The sequence below is a fragment of the Haplochromis burtoni genome, unplaced genomic scaffold (assembly GCF_018398535.1).
Source record: "Haplochromis burtoni strain Fernald_Lab_line unplaced genomic scaffold, NCSU_Asbu1 Contig_48, whole genome shotgun sequence".
Classification (NCBI taxonomy): Eukaryota; Metazoa; Chordata; class Actinopteri; order Cichliformes; family Cichlidae; genus Haplochromis; species Haplochromis burtoni.
This window is the reverse complement of record NW_024582409.1, coordinates 87,356-108,639: the sequence shown is the minus strand read 5'-3', so window position 1 is coordinate 108,639 and position 21,284 is coordinate 87,356. Positions and strand designations below refer to the sequence as shown.

Here is a 21,284-nt window from a genome sequence, read left to right as displayed (position 1 = left end):
TGAGCCCAGGTAATGTTGTGCTATCATCCCAGCCTAAGCTATTCTGTCCTGCAGGTGCACCAATGAATGACCTACCCAGTCATGTTTAAGCCACTGTAATTTTACCTCTACCACACTATCAGCACTAGATTATCCTTTTCCTGAACAATACTATACCTTTTACAATCCTTAGGTAACAAATTGTGTCTGCATGGAGGCAATGCATGCTGCTTGATCTCTGAACCTCAAACTACAGTCATTTGGACTTTTCCCCCCCTTTTTTTGGAGAAGTCCTCGCTGTGGAGGAAGTTAGGAAATATAACATTGCAGTATTAAAAAGGTTTTGTGCAGGAATTCCTCTTGTAGACATTTACTACCGTATTCAATAGTTTGCATTTGAATTGGCTGCGTTAGTGGCGTGGCAGTGGTTAGCAAAAGTAGCTCAGATAATAAAATGATATGGCCAAGCTGTAAGGTTATTAGTTTGAACCCTGGCATTTATTGATATGTTATAACTATGATTAAGCACAAAATAATAGGAACACTGACTAAACTATGTTAACACTCGTCAGTAGTTTTCCTCTGTTCTAACACTGCTCTTCAGTTTATGGATGGTCTGGACATGCCTGGGCTTCACCTGCAGGTGGGGTCTCCTGTGCCTGCTGTATCAGACTCATCATCTAACTGAATTTAAGAACCAGCTCCAGTATTCCATCTCTGCCAAATTGCTGTTTATTGTAGAGCGGTAATCAGGCTCCTTCATGGTTTTAGTGCCCCGCTGAGTTTACGCAGTGATTACATCCTTACTGTCTTGTTTTCCAGTCGTTCTTGTACAACTTAAAAGCACAGTCCCTCCAAGATACACTTACCTGTTTCCACAAAACTGGTCTATTTCATCTGGAAGATTCTGGCCAAACACTCATCTCTCTGACTCGCCTGCTTGTTTGCCCTCCAGTGGTGCTGAACTCCCACAGAAACCTGACCAGTAGCTCCCCCTTTGTGTTCTCCTTCCTTCTTCCAAGTAAGAATATTGATCTGCACTATTAAGCAATCGATGACTCACAGTGTGGCCTGGACTAATTCTCTCTCCGGTCCCACCAATCCCCTACACGTTTCACTTGTCACTCCTAATTAAATGCAAATAAAACTGTAGAACTATAAACTGTCAAGTCTCAGGTTCTGCTTCAGGGACTGCAAACTGCCATTGCCTTTCAAGGCCATGACACTTGGATAAAATAATGCATCAGTAACTGAAGGGAAATGTTGCATTTAACTGCATTTCCCTGTTGCACACGGAAATCCACCAGTCCTTTATGTGGAAAAAACTTTTTCAAAACTAAATAAACCTTATCATAGACCTTAAAACCAGAAAAACAAGAAGCTGAAAGAAAAGGGCTTCTTGTGTATGTATAGGTTCTCAGTCAACCTGGTTGTGGTAGTCTCAGGTCCTTCCAAGCCTCAAGCACCAGGACTGACACATTATCATTATGAAATGGATAAATACATTCAAATTAAAGGGATCAGTTAAAGTAGTACCAATGGAAGACCATGGAGAAGGTTTATGGATGTAGTAAAGGAGGACGTGTAGAGGGTGGGTGTGATAGATGATCAGATTACCTGTTTTGGTGACCCCTAAGGGAGCCATCCAGAAGAAGAATTATAACAGCACCACAACAAAGATAAAGACACACAATTACAGCTAAAGACTGCACTTTAAAAAATCACTGTTATACTGAGTAACATTATAGAAAAACAAAACCTAGTCAACCTATAAACCTGTGAGCAACCACCTTTCTGAACCCCCATTTTTGTCTGATTCCAAGTCGAGTCCAAAGCAGGACCTCAAACCCAACTACTAGCTACCAGCTCTCTTATCTGTGAGGGAGCTGGAGGAGGCAGCCTAACCAGAGCTGCTAAAATGATTCATGTTACAGTGAAACATGTTTGCCAGATGTTTTACCCTGAGAGTCCCAATGAGCTAGACTATACGCAACTGTTGGCCGACCATCGATGACAGTTCAGGATGTATTAAATGTTGTTGGAACTGAAGAAGAACCAACAATAAGTGAAATGTGGTTTCATTAGTTTCTGCTGGTGACTTTTGATGTGGTTCCACCAATATCTCCTCACCCCCAGGCAGATGGCTGCCCATCCCTGAACCTTGTTTTGCCAGATGTTTCTTCCTGTTAAAAGGGTGTTTTTCCTTCCCACTGTCATTTAATTCAAGTTCACAGGCAATCATGTCATTGTTGGAGTTTTCTCTCTAATACGACAGGGTCTTTATTTTACAGCGTAATATGCCTTGTTCGGAAGGGTTGGTGGGTTTTCCCAAAAAAGAACATGCCAGCACAGCTTAGGTTTGGAAAGCTGCATCTGAAAAACTTCTGGTAAAATGTCTTTTGGACAGACAAGACCAAAGACAAGATGTTAATAATGCAGAGCACCATGTTTGTCACAAACCAAACATAGCCTACTGACACCTCGTACTGTCAAGCACAATGGAGGAGTGACGATTTGGGCTTATTTTGCAGCCAGAGGACCTATAGAGCAGTCACTGAGACCACCTATGTGCACTAAAGTATTCTAGAGTCAAAGGCGAGGCTACGTGTTTGGCAGGTAAAGCTCGGACAAAACTGGATCATCCACCAGGACAACGATCCAATGGTCAAAGTAGAAAATTTACAACAGAATGACTGAAAAAGAGTCATAGTGCTGCAATGGCCCAGACACCAGATCCCAACCTGACTGAAAAGCTGTGGTGGGATCTAAGAGAGCTGTGCATAAAAACAGTGAACTGAAGCAATGTTCTTCAGTGATGTGAGAGACTGATAAGGATACATTTACTTAAATGTAAGTCCTGGTTTTGAATATGTTTTATGTCCTGACATATAAAACCTTAGAATTGACGTGGGGTGTAATTTTTATTTATTTTTATTTATTTTACCATGGCTACACACAAATATGATAGTTGATTGTTGAAACTGTATTTTTACGTGGAGGTTTTAAGCATATATGATCACTTTCGCCAAAATGATTCTCTCTCTTTATTTTATATTATCCTAAACCGAGTAGACTATAATTAGAATATGAACTGTGGAAAATTCTTTTGGGCATTTTTCATTTCACGATATGATTTTTTCCAATAATTAAATAAATAACGTATTTTTTTTTTTAAATTAAGATACTCTCTCCCGCTTTAGAGACTTTATCCACATTTGTTCTTTTCACCTCTCTGTCCTGCTGTTTGTTATGAGCAGGGCTACCACACAGTACAGCGTGTCCTCACTTGACCCCGTGCAGACCGGAAATGCTGTAACACATCTGCTGACCAAGTGTCTCTGTCCGGAGCGTCCATCTCAGCTGCGCCTTGTTCACAGCAAAAGGACAACAATCTGGCTAAAAATAGTGCGCTGTCTCGGACCTCCGCTGTCATCCCGATGCCCAGCGCCTGCGCTAGTCCACTGCGGCTGACGTCACATCCAGCATGGCGGTCAAGGTGACTCCGTCAATATTTCTTATCAGATAATAATTTTTAAAGGCAATAAAACGGCCGCGAGCTTTGCGCTGTCGGATGCCGAGGACGGCTCGTCTGCGCGGACGCTTGGGTTCAAATCCTCAGTCTGAAACGCAGCGGTGTCCTCCCCCCCTTTTATTTAGCTCTGCATCTTTACACAGGCGCATCTCTCCCGGCCTCGCAGAGACAGCTGTAATTTCTTTTTCTCTGCTGCTTTTTTCTGATTCTGGGAGATTTGATGGGATTTTGCTGTCTGAAAGGATCGCAGCACGGCTACTTCCATATGCAGTGCCAGGCTGTTGCTGTTAGTAGCCTGCGATCGATGCGTAAAAAGGGGGGAAAAATCAAAGCTAAACTGTGACAGACTGAACTTCAGCTTTATTGATGGTAGAGTTGCCTGCTGGAGCTCCAAAAACTACAGGCATTAACGTGGTATGGTCAGTTTTTCAACTGCTTTTCATAACAAATTCCAACTTGTGTGTTACAGGTGCAAGCAACCAAAAGGGCAGACCCCCAAGACTTGAAGACTGTTTTTCTGAAGGTAAGGCTTGCTCCAGGATTAAAACTGTTTCTAATACTAACTCATATGAAATCAAACAAATACATTAAAAAGCCTACTGGTGCAGTGAGTGAGTAGTTTGTGTGGCGTCCACAGGGACACGTAGCTCTGTAAAGGTCACATAAATACTCTGACTAATTATGGATCAGCTACTACAGAGATTCGTCCTTGGCTTTAACTTTCTGCATGTGCAGAGTGTGTATGCTTTTTATTTTATTTTTTTATCTTTAAAACTTAAAGAATTCCTCTTCGTTTTTCCGAGACAACCAATTCCCAGCATTAGGGTGTTAGTTTGTTTACCCCCAACAGGTCTTGTTTGGAGTGTCAACTTCTTAAGTCACCTTATGGTCCCTGAACATCTCTTCACTCTGCTAGAACAGGGCTGTGTAATTTGTGTTGCATATTCAGGTGGAAGAGTTAATTAGTGGAAGCTCATTCTGACTGCCTGTATAATTTGATTAAGAACTACTTGAGGCCTACTGCGCGGGTGAATAGATACACAATCATGTGATGGAGAAATGTGGCAATAAATTGCTCGGAATTAATATTTTCACTTAAAAAGATTAATTCAGCAGACTGCGTTGAATTGTCCTGAAAACACTTGGCGTGGGGGTCTCCTCCCACACTCTCAGCTGGGTTCATGTCGTACTCTCTCTGTCTGAGCTTGGCTCGGGCCCATGAGTGTGGCCTTTCTGTTGCCAGTTCATGTGGTGCTTGTGTTCCCAGAGCTATCTCTGCTCCAACTTGAAAACCAACCCGGGCTCTAAAAATGACCTTATGTCTTAGAGCGTGACCCAGATCTCACGTTCAGCACGGCACTGTATTGCATGCTTTGCGTCAGCAGAGTGGAGTAAAACACATTTGCAACACAAGGCTCTGTTATATGCATTTTATTAACTGCAAGTAGATTTGGAGGTTAGAATTGCATATCATGAAACAGCAAGGATTTACACCACTTAAATTTTTTTTATTTTTAAAATGTTGGACAGTTTTTCAATCTTTGCCGCTATAGGTTCTTGGCAGACATCATTCCTAGAGTTTCAATCTGCATGTCAGGTGGAAGCTCTGGGATTTCTATGGAGCGTCCGAGTTGTCGTTTCTCTGGAGAAAGTTGGTGAGAGGCACTGTTGCATGGAGAGGATACTGATGGAAAGATGAGGTTCACTTTGGTTTTGGAGTAATACAGGCTATGCATCACCTTGTACTAAATCAAACTACCATGTGGTGTTGGAACACCTATGAATAAGGGATATTGCTTCTTCCCAAAACTCTGTTAACAAACTGCTGCCCAAACTTGGACATTAAGTGTGTCTAATTTGAAGGTAATGAAAAAAATAATGTAAATTTGGAAGGATGCAAACTGTCAGAGTTGCAGTATCTTTTGCTCTCCAGGCTGAACATGCCCCATTCAGCTGACTAGGTTTAAAAGGATGGTTATGCCATACTGGGGCATGTAAGGAGATACTAGAAGCCTTGCAGGCTACTTTTGTCTGAGTTGGTATTTGTGGGGACATAACGTTTTGTTGAGCTAATTTGTCTCTGACTGCAAAACTGAAGAACAACAGATAGGAAAGGGGTATTCTTTTTAACAGCTGAGGTCTCACGGAGTACCCACAGTGGGACAGTTCTTTATTACTTCCAACAAGCAAGGCCTCTTACATCGGCTGCCCAGTAGTATTACCTCGAGACCAAAGGAACCGTCCTTATTAGACTTGTATTTGGCCCTGTAACACCATATACCCCCAAAACACATAGCATCCATAGATGTTCACGCTCAAATAAATCTCTACATAGTATACTGTGGCACAGCACGTTTCACACCACTGTACAGGATAAAACAACATAGAACATCATAGAAAAATGTATCCTGCTAACTTAAGACTTTGGATAAGCGGGCCTGTTCAAGTCCCTCACTGGTGAGATGAGTGAAACAAACATTTTCCCATCCCTGAGGAGCCCCTGAGAAAGGCCTTGAACCTCTCACACGGAGGCCACTGGAGCTGCTCAGCTGCCAGCAGATTGTACTGCAGCTTCCAGGTTTGAATGTGTGCAAGTGTGTGAGTGGGAACAGGGTGTTCCTGAAAAAGAGAGGGGCTGTCAGCAGCGTTGCTCTGAATGAGTAAGGGGTAAATCATTGTAATACAGTGTTCCTCTCACACAATAACACTTCTTTTTTTCTTTTTCTTTTTTTTTCTTTGCAATTTCAGTGGCACGGCATGCATCATTGTCTGTTATGTGTGTAGCAACATGTCTTTTGTACGAGAATGAGATTCATGGTTAGAATGAAGTCAAGAGATGACAAAGCTCAGAGATGCTTTTTCAATGCTGCCTGTCATTATGGCAAAGCTTTATATATATGCTTAAAATGCTCTATAGGGCCGATAAACTTAGATTCCTTTATGCTGTTAAAGGAAGCGGGATGCATCGTATTGTTACAGAGACAAGGGGATATGTCCACATCTTCCTCTTTTTATGCACACAGTAAAATTTCAGCCTTACTGGTTCTCCGATTAAATGCACATATGGATCCACACTGAGTCTTGTTTATAGCTTGTCTGTTTCTTCTTTGCAGTATGCCAACGTGGTGCAGGATGGAGAGCATTACATGACCCCCAAGGACTTTGTGCAGCATTACCTGGGTCTGCATACACAGCCTCAACACAATCCCAAAACTGTGGAGCTGATAGCCGGAGTGGCTGACACCACCAAGGATGGGTGAGTAAGAACAAGTCGTGCGATGAAGGTTGCCATGAAGAGTTTGTTATGCTTAGATCTTTTATCTTTTTTTTTTGTTTTTTGCTATAAACAGATATTTATTTTAGTACATCAACAACCTGTCAAACGTTTTCTTTTCTTCACTGATAAATAAAGGATAGATAGATAGATAGATAGATAGATAGATAGATAGATAGATAGATAGATAGATATGCGTGTATATATATATCAATGTATAACCAGTGTTAGTAACATTATTTCATTGGCTAGTTTGTGTTGTTGCTAAGAATGAAAACTGAAGCTCGGCTATAAAACGTATACCTTTAATGCTTTTTGTGCCTTGTCCTCAACGTCAGTCCGTGTCCTGGACACAGACTGATATTGAAGATCCATATATGTTTCATCATTCATTTTTTTCTTTCTTCTCCAAACAGACTGATCTCTTTCCAGGAGTTTCTGGCCTTTGAGGCAGTTCTATGTGCCCCCGATGCCCTGTTCATAGTTGCCTTTCAGCTGTTTGACAAGACTGGTACAGGGAACATCTCATTTGGTATGTGCATGGTAGTTAATGTCAGTGTTTCAGCACAGAGGATAATTTAAACTGGATAATGTTATTATACCTACGTCTGACTTAAGATGTAGACCTGATGTAGATAATTAAAAGGAATTTAAAGTGCTTCTTGTTGAAAGAAAACATTGATGACATAATGATGAAAAACACTAAGAAACTACTGGGGTGGGGATGATTAAACACTGTAGAAGTTCTTTTTTTGTGTGTAAGCATGTATAGTCAATAAATATGGGAGTATCGGAGCTTTTGGGGGCTTCTTCTTTAGAGTATTAAATATGCTAGCAGTGAGACCTTTTTAAGGTCTCGTCTCTGGGCAGTGCTGCAATGAGCTGTGTGAAACATCACATTATACCCAGCTCCATTCGACATGAATCTAGTCTGTCATAAACCGAGAGAGTCTTACAAAGAAGCTGCTGTCGTGCTCTTTCTGTGCAATAGGCCTCCATAAAGGCAGCTGGAATTGAGAGTAGAGCTTATACAGAAAATTTCCTGGAAGGACTCACGACCCTCAAAATGTAACAGCCTCTTCAGATTCGCCATCCAAACTGACTCTTTCATCTCCTTTAACTGGGTTCTCTGCAAAGGGAATGAGCACGCGAGATGGACATTACAGCTTCATCTTGCAGGTTTTTCCTTCTGTCTTTTGTTACTGCTCACTCGGGCCTCTCTCTTCCAGAGAATGTACGTGACATCTTCAGCCAGACTACAGTCCATCACCACATTCCCTTTAACTGGGACTGTGAGTTCATCAGGCTACACTTTGGCCACGAAAGGAACAAGAACCTCAGCTACACAGAGTTCACCCAATTTCTGCAGGTATGTATTTTTATCTTGGCGCTTTATGTCAAAACTGATGTGCAGCGTGTTAAAGGAATGAGCTAAATTTCACAGATGAGCATCGGTCCATTTTTAAAATTAAAGGAATGATTTTACATTTTGGAAATAAGTTCATTTGTTTAATCTGTGCTGTGTATGTTGCGTCTACAGAAGCCAGATAACAGAAGCTGCATCTAGGCTTGTGAAATTTGTATCTCCTCTACTGCCATCTTGCTCGGAGGGGTGGGGCGGTGGGGTGGTTCATTTCATATCTCAGTTGGTAGACTGGTCCTTCTTTTTAGGCTGACTTAATACTACCTTCTGTCATTTAAATTGGCTCTAACTCTGTTGGTGTTCTTCTGCAGCTTTCATTACATGTCTGACGTTCACAGTTCTGTCTTTGTAATGACGAGATTTGTTAGATCAATTTTTAATTTTCACAAACTTTTTTTTTGACAGAATATTACCGACAAGCAGATTGGTTAAATTCCTGCCAAAAGTTAAGCAGTATGGTGGAGCAGTGGGTGGTAGTTTCTCATCTCACACCAAGAAGGTTTGGGGTTTGAACCTGCTCCCTGGCTTTGCACATTCTCCCTGTGACTGTGTGGGTTCTCTCTGGGTAATCTGGCTTTGACTTCCAGTCCAAAAACATGCACGTTAGGCGAATTGTTTATTGGCTGTAGATGTGAAAGTGCAAGCGCGCGATTTCTCCCAGGATCACATGAGATATCGTCTAGGATAGGCTTCAGCCCCCATGTGACTCAAAGTTGACTAAGCAGTTGATGCTTAGTCAACTTTGGATGAATGGATGGAAACCAGTATTGCCAGTATTTTGTTATGGAAACAAATAATATTATTAATATTATAACTATGGAATGGAGGACTGAAACAAAGTTGAAAACTAATGATGTCCTGTGGCCTCTGTAGACATATATGCAATATATATTACGGAAAACTGCATTCCCTGTCAAACATGGCGGCCGCGTTGATGCATCTTCCAGTGAAACAGAAGTGACCCCTGCACTATCTACATGTGTACATCTGTGTTCAGAGGAGCCACTTTTCTTTTGCTTAGTCTAAAAAGTAGTATCTATCAAAAGGTTTTTAAAAAACACACAACAACGTCACTATTCCAAAAAGTGTAAAATATACAGCTCACGCTCTTTTCATATGACATTTTTTTTAAATTTAAGAACATGTCCCCTCTAAATAAGTGCAAAAGTCTTTAAAGATAATACTTAATGAACATAATCCAACTTTCTCATCTAAATCTGATTAACCTCCTAGGACCTGTCGTCCACATATGTGGACATCACATTTTGGGTTATTTAGTCCGAAATACTCAATTTTGCTCTACATGGGCCTGATACCCACTTACGAGGACATTACACTGCTGCTGTTCTATCAAAACTTTAAACGAATATCCTCATATGTGGCTCTTATTTTTCTTAAAAACAAAAATAAGGTTAAAAAAAAAATTCTTTGTTTTTACATTCATCGGGCCCCAATGTGACCAAATATCAAAGAGAAATTAAAAATGCATGTCGTGGAAGAGTTCGGGTCTTAGGAGGTTAATTTAGTATCTTCTGTATTTAAAGTAAACAGTTTGTACAGAAAAGCAGCCAAAAGTGCTTCAATAGCATCAGAAAATGAAGTCATTTCTCCTGTGGGGATTTCATCCCACTTGGGGTCAAATTGGACTATATGCCATGCATATAGTTGGCATGACTAAAAGGGAGGGGAGTGTAATCAGCAGTTCTGGGGGTTTGAGGGAGCCTGTTGTGCCATTAAGACAGTTAAAGTTTGGCACCAGTTTAGCCCATTTGTTGAGCAGGCGCCCACACAGTTACAGCTGACATGCAGTGGCCCAGGTTTCAATCCAGTCTGCAGCCCTTTGCTATGTGTCCTCCCTTGCTTTCTCTCTCCTTCCTAACTTCGCTTCACAGTTAAACTGTCAAAAAATGCCCAAAAATTGCTATTTTGCTTGATTGATTATTGCCCTGTGTGTGTGTGTGTGTGTGTGTGTGTGTGTGTGTGTGTGTGTGTGTGTGTGTGTGTGTGTGTGTGTGTGTGTTGTCAAAAAGAAAAAGCGGGAGCGGGGCTAGTGCAGCGACCTGGTTCAGAGTCGAGGGCTGTGGTCTGAGGCAGAAGCTGGGTGGTCCAAGAGTTATGCAGGCTGCACTCTGTCTCCACTTCAGTGTGGGATCTCTCAGAGCGCTTTGTGGTTTATCATACTTGACTGGAGCTTCCCACCACTACACCAAACACTCCTCTGCGTGCGGAATTTCATCTATATGTATCATTTTTATTGTCTTGTTTTCTGTCATGTCCGAGCACATCGCATTTCTTCTAAGCGTTACTTGAAATTGATGCAAGTAGATCCGATTGTTATTGAAAGTTAGGGCTCTTTCACAGGAATGTGAAACTACATTGAGTTCACAGAGTGTTTGTAAGTCTAAAAAAAGTACATGTCTGTGTAATGAGTATCATGACCAGTTTTGAGCATTCTAATCAGCAAACATTGTGAGAATAAATCCACTGATTAGGTTATCAGAGCAAGAATATGAGGATGAAGAAGCACCTCGGTGTTGGAGTTCCTCCACAGTCCTCTGGTTATACGCGATGAGCTTTGACAGCAGACACTGACCCGGGGTCAGCCTCTCCTGCATCCCCTTCTGATTGCACGGTTGTCATATTGAATCATCTTGGTGCGGACACACCTGCCAGCCGCCTCGGCAGCCGCTCAGCTCGAATGCGGGATCAGACTACCCGGGACGTGGTTTTCATTAGTCTCTGGAGAAACGACTGCTATTAACAAAAAAAAAAAATCTGTCTAACACAGTCACATCTCATGACTTTCACATCTGTTTAACACTGATATTATTGTACTTTCTTCTTCCAAGGTTCTGGGAACGCACTCTGCTTTTTTTTTTTTTACCTTTTTAGCATCTTAACCTTGTGTGTCTGTGTGTGCTACAGGAGCTGCAGCTTGAGCACGCCCGCCAGGCATTTGCACAAAAAGACAAGAGCAAAAGCGGCACCATCACTGCCTTGGACTTCAGTGACATCATGGCCACCATCAGGCACCACATGCTGACTCCGTTTGTCGAGGAGAATCTGGTTTCAGTTGAGTTATTACATTTTCCTTTTTTAAACAGTGACACAAGAATTCACAGTTAGCATCTGTGTTAGTGATTTATGTCTTACTGAGCTGCTGTCATTTAGCTGGTTAAGGAAGATTTGAAGGAACATAATAAGATCCATCCGTAGTCCCTCCTATCCAGTAGGTCTGACAGGCTTTTGGTCTTGCTGTAGGCTGCGGGAGGGAGCACCTCCCACATGGTGAGCTTCTCCTACTTCAATGCCTTCAATGCTCTCCTCAACAACATGGAGCTGATCCGCAAGATTTACAGCACGGTGGCGGGCACGCACAAAGACACTCTCGTCACCAAAGGTACTGCCGAGCGTCTCCCGAAATAATCACGTCTGCATCGTAAATGTGATGTGAGATGTTCGATCATATTTTAACTTTCTTGACAGAGTGGTGTGAGTGAACACTCAGGAAACATTTACTGTAGCACTAAATTACTAAGGTAAATGAACATTTTCAATCTGGTAATCAGATCATCCCCTCCCCTCCCCACACATGTATACCTGAGTAACTGATAGTCGTTCTGTCAGTCACATCTGTTCCCAGTTGTGTTTCCCATTCAGATGCAAACTTTAGACTTCTGCTTCCTCTTCATTGGTATTTCGCCTTGTAGAAAAGACTTTGAGCAAACAGTATTTGCAAATAATTATTGTTATTTGTTGCCGAGCATGTCAAATATCATTAAGTTTAAAGCGAGCACTCGCATGTCTGCTGTCCTTCACCGAAAAGTATATCATTGTACACCTCGAGCATACTTGTAACTAAAGGTGTGGAGGAAGTGAATAACAAACTCTTTCCCCTCTCTCAACAACTACCATTAGGTTTCCTTTTAGAACGACCACCTGATGGCAATGGAGTTTCTCAGCAGGCAGCAGTAAAGAAGTGAATATAAATCCCATATAGCAGAGCCGTGCAGGGTGCTGCTGAGAGTGGTTCAGTTAGTGGTAGTCGAGGAAGAAGTAAAGCACACACAGGACTGGATTTAATGATTTTAAAGATTTTTCTGCAACAAAGAGCCACATAAAGAAAAAAATACAAGGAACATTATTTGCAAATACTATATAACACAAACCTCCAGTAGAAAATAACTAATGTTTTTATCCTCTCGGCCTCATGTCTGATGTTTGACACAGCGAAGCTTTGAAATCCAGTTTGTGTGACTGCATCGTCTCCTGTCTTTGTTAAATTGTAGAGGAGTTTGTTCATGCTGCAAATAAGTTTGGTCAAATCACTCCGATGGAAATTGACATCCTGTATCAGCTCGTTGGTCTCCACTCTCACTCTGGGTAAGATCTCCAGTTATTCTGTTGTCACCTGTGGAGTTGGTTTATTGGTCAGTGAACATATTTCAGGCTACAACACGTTTAAACTAAAGAGTAACAAGACTTTACTGGACAACAGTTTATAATAAGGTGCTTGTATTTACCATTAGCTTATTTCCATGCTTATGTGAAATCTGTATTTCAAACATTTTCCAATTAGCAGGCCATTAAGAGATTACCTCTCAATAACTCAACTGCTTTATAAGTTCACTTAATATAGATTTATTAAAAACAATATGAACCCTAGTTTAGTTGTATTACGTTACACCAGTGATGCTCAAATAATAGCGCTAGTAGTACTTTCACAGTAACTAAAGGCTCAACTCATTTAAAAAAAACAACTACAAAAAAAGCATGAAAATACAGTTAATTAAAGAACTGATTGACCTGGACAGGTTTGTATGGAAGCTTCCATAGGTTTGTGCAGAAAAGTTCATTTTAAATAAAAACAGGATTGCGTAAATGATAAAAATCGGTAAATAAACAAGTACGTAGGGAAAAAAGTTGTACACCCCACTAAAAGTGTTGTCAGCTCACTGCATAATAGATAATCAAAGGAAAGACCTATCGAAAATTTAGATTTAAAAACTAGGAAATTCTTGACTAAAGGTGTAATTAGGTTGAATTTATTGAGCAAACATGAGCATATTAAGAAAAAAACTAGTTAGCTAAACATAATGGAAGGAGTGGTTGAAATTAAAAGCTTATATTTATAGATAAGCAGTTGAGACAGTTTACTAACCATAACTGATAAATGGTGAAGTGAATCTAATGGGAAAGAGTAAATGGTAACCTGGTCCAGTTCCATAGTGAACACATTACAGTGCAATGACCCAGTTCTCGGGTCTGTGGGGGGACGTTATTATAACAGCAACCACTGCATTTGACTGTATTTAATAAGTGTTATTAAAGAAGAATGACCGTCCCGACTCCTGAGTAAAACATACATTATAAAGAAAAACACTAGGAGGATATTGATGGAAAACCTTTAGTTAATGACCTACAAATTGAAGAATGTTTTCTTGTATATGAAGCATTAATAAGTGTTTTATAATTATTCATATAGATTTACTGAAAAAGTAGTACACATGCTAATAAACAGATGTCTAATAGTGAATATTTGTACTGTAATATACAATGTTTCTTTTATTTGTACCTGTTCATGTTGGACAAGCTGAAAAAGTGCTCTTGTACATAGTGCGGCATGTAAATTTGTAACTAAATTATGAATATGTCCTCATTAAAAGGGTACAAAAAGAAACTTGGACAAACTTCCTTAATATTTTATTTTTTTTCTGTTGTGTTTATGTGTATAAATGGGGAAATAATTATTCCAGCTCCTGGATTAACTTGGGTGGTTTTTGACTGTGTAATTTTTTTTAAATGTAGTTTGGATTTCTAGCAGTCTAATGCTTTCCTAAATTGCCAAAGTCCGACCTGCATATATGTGAGGAATACACGAAATGGAACGAACCAAACTCGACGTGGAGTCCAAAGAAGTGCAGAAATGTTCTTTTCCACTGTCATTAATGCAGTCGCCCAGGTAGCTTCTCCTGCTATTCCCTCAAATTTACATTTACACAAGCTCGTGTTTTTATTCTAAGCCGACACGAATGGAATGAATATGTTATAAACATCTGTTTATTGGTCGTAAAGATAAAGTTATTGCTCATTCTGTTTAACAATGGTTGCTCCAGTGGCTGATTAACAAGACACACATAAAACATGAATGCAGTCTTTATGATGCATCAGACCAGCGGGGGATACTTGGATCTCCAGCATTTAGTAACAAAACACTTTCATTTACTCATTGGGCCCCTTCCAGCTTTGTTTGTCTGTTGTGTGTATAAGCTCGAGTAGCAGGAACTTTAAGTTATATGGCAGTAAAAGGTCTGTGGAAAATCTTACATCACTGGCTGCCGCTCAGAGTAGATGCACAGCTTTCTGCTTTTTCCTGGACTAAATCCCTTCCTCTCTCCCCCTCAAGGCGGCTGAACCACGCAGATATCGAGAGAGTTGCCCCGCTGGAGGAAGGAGACATGCCATACCACCTAGCAGAGAGCCACAGACAGGTAGCCTGAGTGACTCCTCTAATACACCTCACATCCTCCTGCCTTTCATCAAAGCCTTTCCCACTTCTTCGCCCCGCTTCCTTCTCAGAAAGAAGCGAGAAAAAGGAAGACTGTTCAGTCGCTGAATTAGCAGAGTGCCCATGTTTTTCTTCCCTTGTGAAGTGCATTTCTTTAACTCCCAGATAAAAGTACTCCAATTATAGTCAAAGAGGAGGAATGGATTGTTGCGTTGCGCCTCTCCATGAAAGGCACTGCCTATTTTATTCAGTATGGCTGTACATACACATCAGCTGCAATCACACATCTGAGACGCTAATAAGAGGCTTTTATCAGTGTGGGGCTTGAGAAGTTTTAGGAGCCTTTAGCAAAGTCTGCTAATGGCAGGAGGGGAGTGGGAGTCAAGGTGGATGTGGGAGAACAAAATAGTTCCTGCCTCCACCGGATAACACGGCTCTATATCAGGCTGTGGTCAGAGCTTTCAGGCCACTCCTGGGACTCGTGCTCAGAGGTCTGGAATTTGATTCCTTTGGGGGGGATGCTGCAATTCTCAGCCTTGCCCTTCTGTGGAAGTAGGCTAATTGTTTAAACCCTTTGATCAAGACCTCGATCTTGTTAGCATGCAACTCTGGGTGGAAGCATCTGGGAAGAGGAAAAAAAATGATCTTCTCCACTCCCCGCTCATCTGGTGGCAGGAGAAGTTGCTAAATACATCGACTTGCACACACATTTGACGATGTCTCGCTCGGACCGTGTAATATTCATGTAGATTCTTATCTGGACATGGAAAAGGGTTGTGAGGCTAATCAGTTCCCAGTGTAAACAAAGGCATTTGCTTTCAACATCAAACACCAATCCTGAGATCAAGTGGATAAGGGAGAAATTATGCTTTGTTATAAAAATAAAAGAAGACCTTTTTAGCTTTTAGCCTCCCACATGTCGCATGCGTGGAAAACTCAGCCGCAGGTTCACACAGTCATTTACTGTATCCAGAGCTAGTCTGTCTGTGACATTTAATACAGGCTGATGATGAATCAGACATTATGTGACATGTCTGCATTCCATCGCCTTCCTCCGCCGTTGAGTACTCTATAGCATTTTTCTTTCCACAATGTATCTGGTTCGCTATAGTTTAATAGCCAGCCGATTCATGTTTAGTGTCTGATCCCCCCTCCTGTCTTTCTCCAGATTCATTTGACCGCTGGTGTCTTTTTCTCCTATACAGCACGCTCACGAAACGTCTCGGCCCATCTGGCTCCAGGCTGCGGAGTCTGCCTACAGGTTTTCTCTGGGCTCAATCGCTGGAGGTGAGTGACATGTCTGCGGCGGAGCCCCCGGCCCGCCCGAGCGGTAACCTTAGCCGGCTGGCTGCCGCGCCGAGGCCCCGGGGCCGACCATTGTCCTGCAGGGAGAAGGGCTGTGATGTGAGGCTCCGGCATTGTGCTGCCGTGCCACCGTGGCTCCAGGCTGTCGTTGGAGTCGAAGCTTTGGAATGACACAAATCTTCCGGAACCGCACTCCCTGGAATCTCCCTCTCTAATTACGCTGGGGGGAACTGATACAAGGAACTTCTGACATAACTGCCCCTCAGATAGGAACACGGCCTTTGTATGTGTGTGTGTGCACTTGTTCTCCTTAAATACGCAAAGAGTTTTCAGTCATCATTCAGCAGAAGCCAATTCAGGCCAGGTCAGAGAGAGATATACTGTAAGTCATGAGGCATACAGAGAAACCACCAGGAATGAGCTGTTTCTCACTCACTGTGCTGCTTTCTCTGTTTGCATGTTTGGGAATAATCATTACAGCAGGCCTTGATGCCAAACAAGACATGGCGAGTGTAACTGATAACAACAGTTTAGTGCAGTGTTGCTCAAACTTTTTCTGGCAAGCTTCCCTTCAGGAGTTGAGAAAGTTCACACCCGCCAAACCGCGATTTTTAACAGTTATTTACAATAACAATAAAGGCTCGAAGGTGCATTCTTTTGAAATAACAGAGAACATAAAAGCTTCAGCACTCTTCTCTCCTTACTTTTCCACAAATCCTTCTCATTAAACTTGATTTCATCTTGTATTTTTCACCCAGTCGTCCACTTTGCAGGACTTCCTACTCTAAGCTTTATGATGATTTCTTTGAAGTGGTAAACCATCCCCAAATGTAGCTGCAGAATTATTGCTGTACATCTCAGTTGTGTAGGACTCTAGATAAATAAAGTGATGGCTTGTATGCATTAGAGGGCTTCCCAAGGGCTGTCCAATATCAACAGGTTATTAATTGAGTTAAAAATAAATTAAAAAGTAATAGTAATTCATTGTTAGAAGCACAAAGATCAAACATTTACTAGCTTGTCTAGATTGAAAAAAGGGGGGGTTTCTTTGTCATTTTGGGTTTTCTTGTCTGCCAGTTGCACAAATCAGAAAACAAACTGCAGCTCTTTTTGTCACATTTGCCACAAGTAAAATTTGAATTTGGTTTCTGAATTGTTTAGATGCTCAAAAAAAATCTTTCCAAAATAGCAGAAACCCCCCCAAAACTAGTTCATTGTGTGTGTGTGTTTTTTTTTTTGTTTTTTTTTTTAAATGTTTGTAGCTGCCGGCGCTACGGCTGTGTACCCTATTGACCTGGTGAAGACGCGCATGCAGAACCAGCGCTCCACCGGCTCCTTTGTAGGAGAGCTGATGTACAAGAACAGCTTCGACTGCGCAAAGAAAGTGCTCCGTTACGAGGGCTTCTTCGGCTTTTACAGAGGTAATCATTTACAGATTTATTTTTTTCAGTAAATGAAAAGACCTGAAATCTCTGTGCAAGCCAACATGTGGGTGTCGTGCAAAACAAACCATCTGATGGGAAAGCATCAACATTCGCCAGCGCGCTAATATCGGGAGCATGGTTCGCTAATTGATACCAGAAACCTTTGCCCTCCCTGTTCAGCAGTGAATAAAGCAACACCCAGGGGTCACGTTTTCATTATCTCAGTACCTGGGAGAGTTGCCCGAGGAGAATGACCAGCAGTATTCATGTAGCAACAGCAGCAGCGGTGTCTGATCTGCCTCTGCCTGAGTGGTGATAATGGTGCTGAAGGCTTGTGATATACAACACTTCTTTCATATGAGGGAAGTCAAGACTGCCATCTACTGCTGCCTCTACCGCTGCAGCGCTTTGTTGCTCTGATCTGCGTCCCCCTGCCCTCCTTCCTCATCTCTTGCACATGATAAGAGGGTGATTGACTCAGAGACAGACACGCTCGGCTGTTTTCTGGCTGCACACCAGCAGCAGTCACTCAGCAGCTCCTTCAGAAGTTTATCTGGCCTGATGAAGGACAGACGGTGAAACAGTATGGCAGTTATCGCCACTGTAGCACCCAGCCTCCCCCCTCGATCTTGTACGTGACCACACAGCTCTCTCTCTGTTCCCCGCTAACAGCAGGATCAAGTCTCCGCGATGCTGATCCCATATGGAGCAGCCGTGTCATATTTTTGGGGACTTTTGTTCAATTTCAGTGGGACCTTTGTATGCTGGTGCATCAGCTGTATCAGGCACCATCTGTAAATATTTATGGGTTTGTTTTACACGCACAAGAACCCCGCAGCTTATATTGTTCTAGCTGTCAGTGGATGTATTCATTCAGCAAAGATACAAAAAAAAAAAGTGCATTCATTTCCAGCCAGACTGTCTCTCTTTCTCTCTCTCTCTCTGTCAGGTATTCTAATGGTATCTATGAATAATATTTTGCAGGTCTCCTCCCGCAGCTCATTGGCGTTGCCCCGGAGAAAGCTATCAAACTCACGGCAAGTCATTCCACTGCGTAGCTTAGAGTGCTCAAAAAGTTGTTCTGAACGATTCATTGTGAATGGAAAAAAAACATGCAAAGAAGAAGAGACACACTTTGCAATCAAGATGCGACTGCAACCACAAGTTAACATTAATGCCCTGCCATCAAGACTGCGATTGTGTCTCATCTGACTTCTTCTTCTTCTTCTTCTTCTTTGTGTCTCCTTTCCTTTATTTTTTCTTCTTTTCTTCAGGTGAACGATTTTGTCAGAGACAAGTTCACCAACCAGGATGATACCATCCCTCTTCCTGCAGAGATTCTGGCTGGTGGATGTGTAAGCATTACTGAGGCGATCATCATTCAAATTCACTCTGTAGATGAACTCAAAACCGAGTGAAGGGACACCTTAAAGATAAGCGATGTATGCATGAGTAAAAAAAAAATAGTGCAGCGATTATGTGCGTTTTGTAGTCTTGGGTTCATAAGTAAGTACAGAAATCAAATGTGTAAGTATTTCAGATCCAAAGCTAAACTGATACTGCTCTTTTAGTGTTTTAATTTTTGTTTTAACATATGTGAAGGGTGAGAAATGTATTTAACATGCATGAAACGATCATTATATGCCGTGCGGATGAGGTATTCAACTTTACTTAAAGGTGTTATATGTAAGTACGTTGTTTTTTTTGTTTTTTTTTAAACATCCCTCCACCATGTCTGCCCTCAGTGTCATTTAGCTGCATCTCCAGTGAGTCTCTAAAATATCTCCAGTGGATGGATCCAGCTCCACCAGCTGCAGCTGGGAAGCCCAAGATGGGGGAGCTGGTTCTGCTCTGCATAGTAACACGGGAACCAGATCTCTTATTTGTTGCAAGTTGAGGTCGGCGTGTCAGAGAGACTGAATGTGGAGGCAGCTGAATGAAATCTAGGACTACCACAATATTAATCTTACCTGTCGGTAGTAAGGATGAGCATTTCAGGCGCATATTGCTTTCAGTATTCTTCATGCTGTGCCAGGCTTTTGCCATTCTAGTTCAGTTTTTAGCTTAATGACCATTTAAATATTTGTAAATCATGACCATCCATAGCTGTCAGGTAGGAAAACACAAATATCTTTCAAAATAAAATACTTGTGTAAAGCCAATTAAAATAAGAGTATCAAAACATTCTACAAGTCCACATCCTGCATCACCATCCAGAGAGGTCAGTTAAAAGTACAAAAAAGTATATATCTTTATTGTTACTAACGAGGCCTGCAGCACTTGTTCACTTCAATCATGTATTTTAAACAGACACGTATGTTAAGTTTCACTTACTGCTATTCTTTTTATCTTCACTACATGAGTGTATATAGTCAATCCATTCATCAGAAACACAAAACAAATGATAATATACACATACGTTTAAGACGAGGTAATCAATCAGACACTGTTTGATGAACACTTATTAACAAATATGGATGACAGCACTTTCCAGTGGCCCCAAAGTGCCACTGCACTACAAATTGAGCAAAATGTATTTACAAACAATGCACACCTATCATAGATCAGCTACTGTGCATAATCTATACAAATTATTAGGATATAATTATTCCCAAAAGCTATAAACATGTTGATAATCCTGGTACCCTAGGCAGGTTGTACAGTGAGTTTCATCCAGACTGATCAATGTGTCTAAGAGGAACAGACATACATATGCCACAATCATAAAAGTAAGATATTATTGCATGATGAGTAAGTAGTTTTTGCAGGTGAGAACATTATAAATACATAGTACAGAAAGAAGTGTTTCCCTCTTTAATGTGGTGATGTGGAGTAATGAAATGAGTAGACTACAGTCACCCTGTCTTTGCACCTAAGCAGAGTGCTTGATGCAGTTTTACAGTCCCACAGAAGAAAAAAGACACTCCTGTTTTGTTGTAATGTTTTGTGCATATGTTTCTGGTTGTAACCACACCATTTAGAGGAGAAGGTGCCCCGGCTTGTTTAAAGTTTTTGAAAGACAAGTCTTTCACCTGCGTTTGGATCTTTGTGAGGTGTCCGTTTTGGATTTGTAAACACAGGGAGACATCGTGGTTTTATTTCATTTCATTGCTTTAAATCGAATCTGACTCCATTTGCCAGTGTGTTTACTGTTGCCATGGTGACTGTTATTAAGCGAGAGAGGTTGCTATAATTCAGCGTCTAATGTCAGCACATCGGAAGTTTCCCAAAACAGAAACTATGATTGTGAATCGTCTGAAATGGCGACTGCGGTCAGGTGTGATTCCTTTTTCTGTGTAGCAATTTGTCATTGCATCATCGGATTAAAGATGCCTCTGTGCCGGCTGTGCTGAAATAAAGCAGGAGCGCTGTGGAGCAGAGGCCGCAGGTTGGACTCAGAGGAGCTGAGGTCTGCGGGGTCGTGACCCCTGTCAGGGTGCAATTGAAGGAAGAGGCCCTGGAGGGCCCTGGATGAAGCGGGGTCTAGCTCATTGTGATTGAGTTTGACAACGCGGTACGAACCTGAGGCGTAGTCACCGTGCAGGTCTTTGCACAGGATGAGGATGGTGTCCACTACAATGCTTGCTGCGAAGAAGTTATTCCATCTGTGGACCCTGATAGAAATGTATTTTATGACTTTCCCCATATTCTCGTGTTGCTTCATGAGAGTTTGAAGTCTGCTTAATCTGATAATTTGTTAAATAATTGCTTCCACCAGACAGAACTGAAGGAGATAAAAGGGAGCAGACGAGTGAATCAATCTTCAGAGAAGCGGATATTCCCCGTCCACTCTGAAGATGACTAAATATGCCTGAGCTTTTTTTAGACCTTTGCTCGGA

General features: G+C 41.6%; 1 protein-coding gene across 2 annotated transcripts in view; it reads left to right on the top strand.

The window, feature by feature from the left end:
- The first annotated feature begins 3,280 nt into the window (after window positions 1-3,280).
- LOC102297988 (calcium-binding mitochondrial carrier protein Aralar1) overlaps window positions 3,281-21,284 on the top strand; it is a 24,896-nt gene continuing 6,892 nt past the window's right edge. The window contains exons 1-13 of one of the 2 annotated variants that reach the window (XM_042220386.1): window positions 3,281-3,475; window positions 3,981-4,034; window positions 6,625-6,767; window positions 7,202-7,317; window positions 8,015-8,154; window positions 11,134-11,280; window positions 11,470-11,608; window positions 12,498-12,591; window positions 14,615-14,699; window positions 15,922-16,003; window positions 17,284-17,442; window positions 18,430-18,482; window positions 18,720-18,800. In XM_042220386.1, coding sequence (XP_042076320.1) covers window positions 3,464-3,475; window positions 3,981-4,034; window positions 6,625-6,767; window positions 7,202-7,317; window positions 8,015-8,154; window positions 11,134-11,280; window positions 11,470-11,608; window positions 12,498-12,591; window positions 14,615-14,699; window positions 15,922-16,003; window positions 17,284-17,442; window positions 18,430-18,482; window positions 18,720-18,800 — 1,305 coding nt within the window. In that variant the 5' untranslated portion in view covers window positions 3,281-3,463. The other variant, XM_042220387.1, reaches the window with a different exon arrangement.